We start from the raw sequence: 8,534 nt of genomic DNA on the forward strand, positions 1-8,534 counted from the left end.
ACAGCAGTTGTTTAAATGCAAGAAGCTGCCAAATTTGAACCATTGCTCATTATTTGCCCCCCAGGGTTGTTATTCCAACATAGACTGTAGGTTCAGAGCTGGATTTTCAGACTTTACGATGAATCTTGCCTTGACTTCAGATAAATGTGTTTCACCCTCACAGCTTTTCTAACGTTCATATTCAGCAACGCTTGAAGGTATGTTTTGTTTACAACTACAACTTTAATTCTTAGACCTAAAGACTCTTAAAGGGCAGAGTCAAAACTAAAAGCACAGGTTAGAGAATTGCATATAGTGAAGAAATCAAAGCAAACATCCATAATTTTTAAAATCTTTACTTTTAAAGTTTCTTCCCAGAAACATGAAATAACACGACTTTCAGTGGTGAAGATCTCCAAGGATCATATGAACAAAGAAATGCAGATCCCATCACTGCAAATGATGAATATAATATTCAATAAACAAAAGCTTTACTATTATAGTTCATACAGGTTTTCAAAAAAAAATTCAAGTTTTAAAATTAAGTTTGAATTAAAGCTACGCATTATGTGTCCGGTTTATGAGTTGCCAAATGTCTTTTCAGATTCCCCTGCTGGGAGAATTCTCTCTCACAGTTGGGACATTTAAATGGTTTCACCCCATTGTGGCTGAGTGTGTGTCTCTTCAGGCAGTTCAGCGTGAGGAAACGCTTCGGGCACTCTGAGCACAGGTACGGACGCTCCCCTGTGTGAGAGCGCGTGTGGACGTTTAGGTGGCTCTTGCTGGAGAAACCCTTCCCGCAGTGGGTGCAGGTGTACGGCGTCTCGCCCGTGTGCGAGCGAGTGTGCAGCAGCAGCTCCCCTGACGACAAAAACGACTTGCCGCATGTGGTGCAAAGGTAATTCTTCTCCCCTCTGTGCATCTGCATGTGTCTTGTAATGCCCGCCTTGCTGAAGCTTTTCCCACAGATGGTGCAAAGGTTGGAGGGGCCTTGGTGCAGGCGCTCATGTTGCTTGAGCGAGTAATTACAGAGGAATCCCTTGTTGCACTGGCTGCAGATGAATATTCGTCCTCTCTTGTGGAGTCTCTGGTGCTGATAATAACCCGATGGGCTGGTGAATCCCTTCTCACATTGGTTGCAGCGGTACCGGAAGCCGTGGAGCTTCACGTGGGTCTTCAATTGATTTGGATGTTCAAAAATCTTTTCACACTTCAGGCATTTAGTCTCTTCCTCTGTGAAGTTTTTGTTCGCCGGTCGCATGCTCAGAAACCTTTTGTCTTCCCCCGTGGGCTCTTTCCGTCTCCGTCGTTCTTTGTTTTCCAAGTTGTCTTTCTTTTGTTTACGTTCCCGCTTTTTTTCAACAACGTCTTTCTGTTTGTGTTTCCTCTTTTTCTCCGAGTTGTCTTCTACTTTCTTCTTTTCAGTGTTCAAGTCTTTCCTTTTCTGCTGAATCTTTGCTCTGGCTTTTTTCACAGATAGCTTTTTGTGAATGGGAGCCGTTTTGTGGTGCTCACTCTGGATGTGCTCTTGGACCTTCCTCTTTTGGCGATGAGCAAATGAACACTGAGGGCAGATGAATAAACGTGACAGAGGACCTGGGAACAGCATAAAAACACAGTACATTAGTACAAAAACACTGACTGCCTTTGGGTCAGTTCTGCTGCTTTTGTCATTACCAGATTCCTTTTTTGGCGACCATTCATCTGTGGTGACGTCTGAGCTTTGACCTGAGTCTTCTGCTTCTAAACCCTCCATGGCCAGGGTCTCTTGCTCACTGTCATAATCATCATCCTCCTCACTGTAAGCCTCAGTGAACCTCCCCACTGCAGCTTGAGAGGGAAGGGCCAGTGTGGACAGAAGGATATCTTCCTCACTGCTTGACGGAGCTGTAAAAGAGGGAGGGATTCAACATTTTACACATTTGAGTCACTAACTCTGAAACAAATGTATATTTATTGTGAAAGAAAGAAAACAAGAATTAAAGAATGTAGTCCTGTGTCTCCTCTTGTCTGGTTGGCAAGAATTCTGTCCTGAAAAAGGTCTTCACCATCTCTGTTAACCTCACCTGAGCTGAGAGTGCCCAGCTGTCCGTGATGAAGCAGCAGAGTCTTCATGGCAAAGGGTTCAGACAGATGCTGTCCAAAGTCTTCTGACACAGATGTTGTGTCAGTGAGCCACGCTGCTGTCTGAGACACAGAGAGAAGAGCACAGACACGGCAGGTGAAACAATAGTCATGTACTGACAAAGCTCAAAGCTGTAGCACGATAAGGAGAAAAGTGACACTGAGAAGCTGTGGCTCAAAATCTTCTTCGTTTAAGATGTGACCAATAAATGATTTTCTTCTGATTTCACAGGAATCTTTCAGGATTAAAAATGTAACAGTGTGAGGTGTCTTGTTGAGTACCTGTTGCAGGTCTGGTATGGGCAGCAGCTGCTCCAGCCTGGACAGGAGCTCGGACACCAGTTGCTGCAGTCTTTGGTCGAAGGCAGAGCCATAGTTTGCAGGAAAAACCTCCTACAGAAACAGCCAGAGCTTCGGATTTATCTCTGTTGTAAAGGGCTGGTCAATCTTTAGACTGTAAAGAATAGCTCATACATTTCCTTAAAAAGCTGTTCAACATTTAATCTTTGTCATGTGTCATAATAAAATAAATCTGCATCCCGTCCGTTCCCTTGATCTTGATGAAATATATTTTTCAGAGACTCACTTGGAAGAAGAACTCTTTTTCAAAAGGAACATTCAAAAGGTTCTGAACCAGGTTGGCAAAGTTGGTATATGAGCTCTTCAGAAGATCACCACTGGCCTGTCAAGAAGAGGACAACAAAAAAGTTGAGAAAGGTTTCAGTTACTCTGGGTTTTAATTTTATGTGTCTTCTTAACACTGATCATTTATTTCCCTCCATATCTGTGAACTCCATATTTCTAGCAGTATCAGAAAGCACCAGATTTCTAAATGTATGTGAGTCTTCAATGTTTTGCTAGCCCACCATTTGGTCGGTGGAGCTCAGTTCAACACTACAGGCGTGGATTTTATCCAGGTGGCTCTGGATGGTCTGCAAGTTGGCGACGCCATCACCACGACACAGCTCCAGAACCAGCTGCAGATGGGCAAAGGTGGGAGACAGGTAACTCAAGAGAGCATGACACATCAAGGAAAATTAGATACATTATGAGAAAGAGCAACAATATGTTAAAATATACAAGTAACTAATAACAAGACACACACAAGATAAAAACAACAATACGATGGAACTAAACCCAATATGCTTTAGACACAAAAAATAAAATGTACAGACATGTTGAGATTGAAATTTCATTTATGGCCTTGGATGCAGGAACTGACAAACAAAAAAAAACGTCAGCTGAATCGCTGTTCTCCAGCTTTGGATGGTATCACAAGATCTTCCTCAACAAATGAAGCTGACATGGAGATGTAAATGCTTGAATTTCCATTTTATTTACAAGCTCTTTAAGGACTTCTCATCCATTTTGGCTTAAAAGTGGCAATTTAAAGTCCATAGTTGATAGTTTTTGTTAACTATAGAAATGTTGGTTTTCAATGGCTGTGTCTCTAGTCTACTCAGAACTACCTTATTCAACCAGACTGGAAACTTAAGAGTCTACATACAGCCTATATATAGCTTGTGTTTATATATAGATACACACACACATATATATACATATATATTCACAGCTCACAGTCATTCCTCACCCTCGCTCTCAGGCCCAGGATGAGCTGAGCTCTCTGAAGTGGACTCAGGAGCTCAGGGACGATTTCTGTCACCAAACTGATGAAGTCCACCAGCTTGTCATACTGCATCACACTGTGCTGCTGCACTATTTGCCATATGAAAGCAGACATAAGTCTCACTGGAGGAACCAGGAGATGTAAGGAGGCTGGGGGAAGAGGGGAACCTGCAAACGGCATTGGAGACAAGTGTTTTGCAATGAATAGATACAGTTTGTTCTTCTACAGAGGATCAAACAACCATTAACATGCGATCTGTCCACATCTCCAGTTCCCAAAACAGGGGATTATCTTACGTTAATTTAATAACTGTTTTATACGCTGCAATAAATGAATACTGATGCTAGCAAACAGCTAGATAATAAAACAGACAAACCGTTGCTTTTCCATGCCATTCTCGTGGTTTAAAAACGTCTAAACAATTAACAAAATACTACTTTAGCATTCATTTTACAGAACTGGAAAACACATTTATAACTTCCGGGTAAAACGGATGTTATGAAAACTGTCCTGCGTGTGCTTTTTCCTTCAAAATAAAAGTCGGCACGTTGAACTCTAAAAGCAAAACATGTCCTTGTGATGGAGGTAAGCAAAATATCATATAGAGCGGATAGGAGATGAGTTGCAAATTATCCGTGTGTCACATACACAGATGATCCTGTATACAAAATTGGCAAAATAGCACTTTCTGTCAGCAGATGGCGCCAATCGTCCCGTTTATCTGTAACCCAGGACTTCTCAAGAACATCCCCTCCCAGGTTTTCTGATAAACCACCCTGTTAACCACCCCACTATCAACAGTCACAGAAGAACTGAAAAAAAATTGGTACAGGGATATTAGTAATTTTTAACTATAAATGCCGCATGCAATAGACTGACAATCAGCAAATCAGAGTAGTATTAGATTAGACACTAAATTTCTTCTCTGAATTGAAAATACACACTTTATGAAAATTAGTGAAATCAGGAGGACTGTACGGGCATTTTATGGATTATTTATGTATTATCTATGACATGTCAAAATGAGGGTGATGCTGCTGCTGCTGCTGTTGCTGCAAAAGGGCCTGTGTAAGCAAAAGGATTGTCGTCTTAGAGTTAAATAGAAAGATTTGACTCATGACATTAATGTATTTTATCTTTTAATATTTATTAAAAGCATTTATACATTCGGATATAACTGATTGATGATAATAAACTTTTCCTCATTAGTCCCACTTGCTCATTATAGCCTATTGCATGAACAAAAGCTGTGTGTACTTAGAGACTCAAAATAACACTTTTAATAAATGTAAGTGTTAAGTACATCCACCAGCTTGAGGTTGAAGTTTCACATTCAGAGCGACCACTACACTGAAACTGTAATAATACATGATAACAAAAGTACCAACAAAATATGACATGCAAAACACATGCAAGTATTCATGGTTGTTTCATATGATCTCAGTGCTAACACACCCAGTTCTCACACGCCCAGTCAGTGGCAGGCAGACGGCGCTGGCGGCAGCTTGTAACTAGTCACTGTGGGGCTGTAGGTGTCGACTCAGGAAAACTACAGAAACACCAGCAGCTCCTTTTCCTCATTATGCTGAACGGTCTTTGGTGTAACTTTTGGAAACACGTCTTTTCTTACAGATAGCTCATTTTATGCGCAAACTTGGGTTTAGACGCCTGGATACTTGTCGCCATGGGAGGGAGACGCAGGGGAACACCTGGGTCTGATGAGGATTTCTCCTTTGTCAGCCCAATTGTGAAATATCTGCTCTTCATATTTAATTTTCTATTCTGGGTGAGTGCTATTATGCTATTTTAATAATGAATGATAAGATCAAATGGTGGTTTATTTAGAGATAGTCTCTGCTACTCACACAAAAGTATATTTTAACAACTAATAAGGAGTTTAAATGCTTTTTCTTATGATTTCAGTTGTTTCAACATGTTGTTTCCTGTTTATTCTCAAAGTGAAAGATCTAGATTTTGTTTGCTGGCACATGCTGCTTTGTTTGACTTTTAGTTGTTGTTTAACTTTGGTGTTTCACAGAAGGGTGAAAGATGTCCACACACACACACACACACACACACACACACACACACACACACACACACACACACACACACACACCAGGTGTTTGCTGCTTGGTGATTGGACAGTGACTAAGTGTTATTTCTTCTTTGCAAATCAGGAATGTATCCTCAGATCGTGGTTCCTTTTTCAGAGCTCAAAACCTGTTTTTCTCAAACAAAGTGTTGTTATCTCAATACCAATGCATACACACACACACACACAAACAAAACTACTGTGGTTTGTTTCAGGTACCACACTGTATTGTACCACATAACTGACAGTTGCCAAGGAGCACAAACCTTTCATTGATTCATATGCTGATTGTGTCATGAAGATTTGTGTGAGAGGTGGGTCAGTTTGTTGACTGAGGGAAATGTTGCACTGTTTTATTTTTAAGTTTCAAATGAGCGCAGCAGGTCAGATGTTAATAATTGTACAGCTTTAGACTTTAAAAGTAAAGAATTCAGCTGAAATGAGCAGCAAAGCTCGGCAGTGAGCTGTAAACAAAGCAAAGTTCATGTCAGTGACTTTCAGTGTCAGGTGCTTGGCGACTGTAACACAAGGAGATTTCTTAACAGTATTTTCAGAGCTGATCTGTTGTTGCAGCTTAAACCTGATGAAGTTTAGTTCAGAGTAAGGAGACTTTCTTATTTCTGATTGAGCAATACAAATGGCATAGGAAATTAGAACTAGATAACAAATCAACCAAATCTTAAAGTCTGTAGCTTTTCTTGATCCATTCTCTGTGTTTGAAACAATCCAGTATGAGTGTGTGAGCCCTGTTCAAGCGGTGAACCTGACTTGATGCCTTGTACAAAGCATAGGGCTGTGTAAAAACTTGAAGCTCCTCAATGTGGAATGTGCTGTTATCATTTCTGTTGCCTCTGGCTACAATGAGCTCTGTACTCAAGTTTGTGCTTCTTCTCTTGCGATTGTCTGTAAATCTTAGGAAATTTCCTTGGAAGGTTCAGTTGTTCTTATAACCTAAAATAAGCAGTCTGTTATAATGGTGCGTAACAGAATCAGTACAGTAAATCGGTTACATCACCAAAGCAACATGTGATTTCACAATTTTAATTTTAGGTGTCATTGTTAACATTTCCTTACACATTTTCAAACATGTATTTTTTTCAACCTGCCTGCTTCAGGTGTTTGTCCACTTAACTCACTGTGAAACTAAACCTTTGCAAAAACAGGCAGCCACCGAGAAGGCGCAGTGTCTGTGTAACTGGATCCATTTCATTCAGGGTGGGAAGAGTATTTCTGAGGGCTCCCTATTATTCTATTGAGCCTGGGAGCGCTGAGTGAAAGGGTCTTTATTTTTTAAGGAAGGGTACAGATTGCTGCCACGCCGATTTAGTCAAATGGAAACAGAGCGGATGGAACAATCAAAGAATGCTGTGGGCCTCAGTACAATCTTGTCGATGAGTCAAATCCTGTATATCTCTCCTCGTATCATGATTAAGTTTTCTGCTGAATGGTGCCACTCCCTTGGCAAGCATTAACATAGAGATGGTTATTCACCCACTGGAGGTCTGTGTTTCTGTGCCCCAGTTTTGAAATGCACTAAATGTAAAGAAAGCTTGGGATAATCACTTTTATATGTGATCTACTCTTCTACAGATAATCTCCCTGGTGATGGTGTTGATCGGTGTGTATGCTCGCATGATGAAACATGCAGGTAAAATCATCTATGGATAGAGAATGCAGTCCTTCTTCATGTTTAATGTGGGAGTAACCAAACAACACAGTGGGAAAAGAGGCTCCAAATCTGTGTTGTTCAAGATCTCTTAAAGGAAATGAAATGTGTTTGTAAAATTAGATAAATAGAAAGATGCTTGAAAACAATTCCATAAATGTTTTCATGCTACCGTCTGAAAGTTTGAATCCTGTCTTTTAATGGAAAGACAGACTTTCTATGTTCACTTCATCCTATTTTCCTCTTTACTTCAGAGGCAGCACTGGCCTGTCTGGCAGTGGACCCCGCTGTGATGCTGCTGGTCGTGGGGGTCCTCATGTTCGTCCTCACCTTCTGTGGCTGTGTGGGCTCCCTGCGAGAAAACATCTGCCTCCTGCAGACAGTAAGCCAGTCGGGGAGTTTTTCAACCACTAGACATAAATGCGCTGTCTATATTTTGGTTTGTAGTCCTATTATAGTGGAGAAACACATGCTGTATGACATACAGTGGGGGTCATGGGTCAAATCTGAACTCACAAAGCCAACATGACCTTTGTAGCTCTCTGTGTTTTACTGTGTCGTATAAAGGAATGTACTTATTACAAGTTAGAAATAAAAACCCTAAAACACTGTCAAACTGTCAGTTCAGTCTTAACAGCTGAGTTTACATGGAGACACAGGATCCCGCTGAATCAGTCCTTTAAAGACAGAACACAAAACAGTGTTCTGATCGTCTCTCTCTTTCCCTCCCAGTTCTGTATTTCTCTGACAGTGATCTTCCTGCTCCAGCTCACTGCTGGTATCCTGGGCTTTATCTTCTCTGATACGGTAAGGAAACAGAATAAATAAAAAGATCAAAATGTTCAAAAGTGGTCATAAACACAAAGTCATTTCTTTGTTGTTGGTGGATTTTAACTAAATCAAACAAAAGTCTAATGCATTATATAACATATTACTAGAATCTACATCAATACTAGTCATCTGTGAGAAGGTGAAGATTCAAAATGATATTAATGTTCCTTGAAAAAGTTAAATCAATTTGTTGTTAGACTCTTTCTTGGGGT

General features: G+C 40.6%; 2 protein-coding genes across 2 annotated transcripts in view; one reads left to right on the top strand and one right to left on the bottom strand.

The window, feature by feature from the left end:
• Window positions 1-319: 319 nt before the first annotated feature.
• Window positions 320-4,212, bottom strand: LOC111658798 (uncharacterized). Its single transcript, XM_023411460.2, has 8 exons — window positions 4,107-4,212; window positions 3,695-3,897; window positions 2,970-3,080; window positions 2,690-2,785; window positions 2,386-2,496; window positions 2,046-2,166; window positions 1,657-1,866; window positions 320-1,575 (listed from the first exon to the last, which is right to left on the bottom strand). The coding sequence occupies exons 1-8, from the start codon at window positions 4,123-4,125 to the stop codon at window positions 545-547; spliced, it is 1,902 nt and encodes a 633-aa protein (XP_023267228.1). The 5' UTR covers window positions 4,126-4,212; the 3' UTR covers window positions 320-544.
• Window positions 4,213-5,194: 982 nt separating this feature from the next.
• tspan33a (tetraspanin 33a) overlaps window positions 5,195-8,534 on the top strand; it is a 5,478-nt gene continuing 2,138 nt past the window's right edge. Inside the window, exons 1-4 of the mRNA XM_087175402.1 lie at window positions 5,195-5,516; window positions 7,416-7,473; window positions 7,746-7,873; window positions 8,224-8,316. Of these exons, the coding sequence (XP_087031528.1) occupies window positions 5,415-5,516; window positions 7,416-7,473; window positions 7,746-7,873; window positions 8,224-8,316 (381 nt within the window). The 5' untranslated portion in view covers window positions 5,195-5,414. The remainder of the gene's footprint in view (window positions 5,517-7,415; window positions 7,474-7,745; window positions 7,874-8,223; window positions 8,317-8,534) is intronic.

The sequence above is a fragment of the Seriola lalandi genome, unplaced genomic scaffold, assembly GCF_002814215.2.
Source record: "Seriola lalandi dorsalis isolate HSWRI2012SDOR001 ecotype SW California unplaced genomic scaffold, Sedor1 jcf7180002054467, whole genome shotgun sequence".
In the NCBI taxonomy this organism is placed as follows: domain Eukaryota; kingdom Metazoa; phylum Chordata; class Actinopteri; order Carangiformes; family Carangidae; genus Seriola; species Seriola lalandi.

Coding starts and splice junctions, on each gene's coding strand:
- LOC111658798 (XM_023411460.2), bottom strand. Junction 2,167..2,385: donor CCATACCAGACCTGCAACAG/GTACTCAACAAG, acceptor TCTGTGTCTCAG/ACAGCAGCGTGGCTCACTGA. Junction 1,867..2,045: donor GCTGGGCACTCTCAGCTCAG/GTGAGGTTAACA, acceptor CCTCTTTTACAG/CTCCGTCAAGCAGTGAGGAA.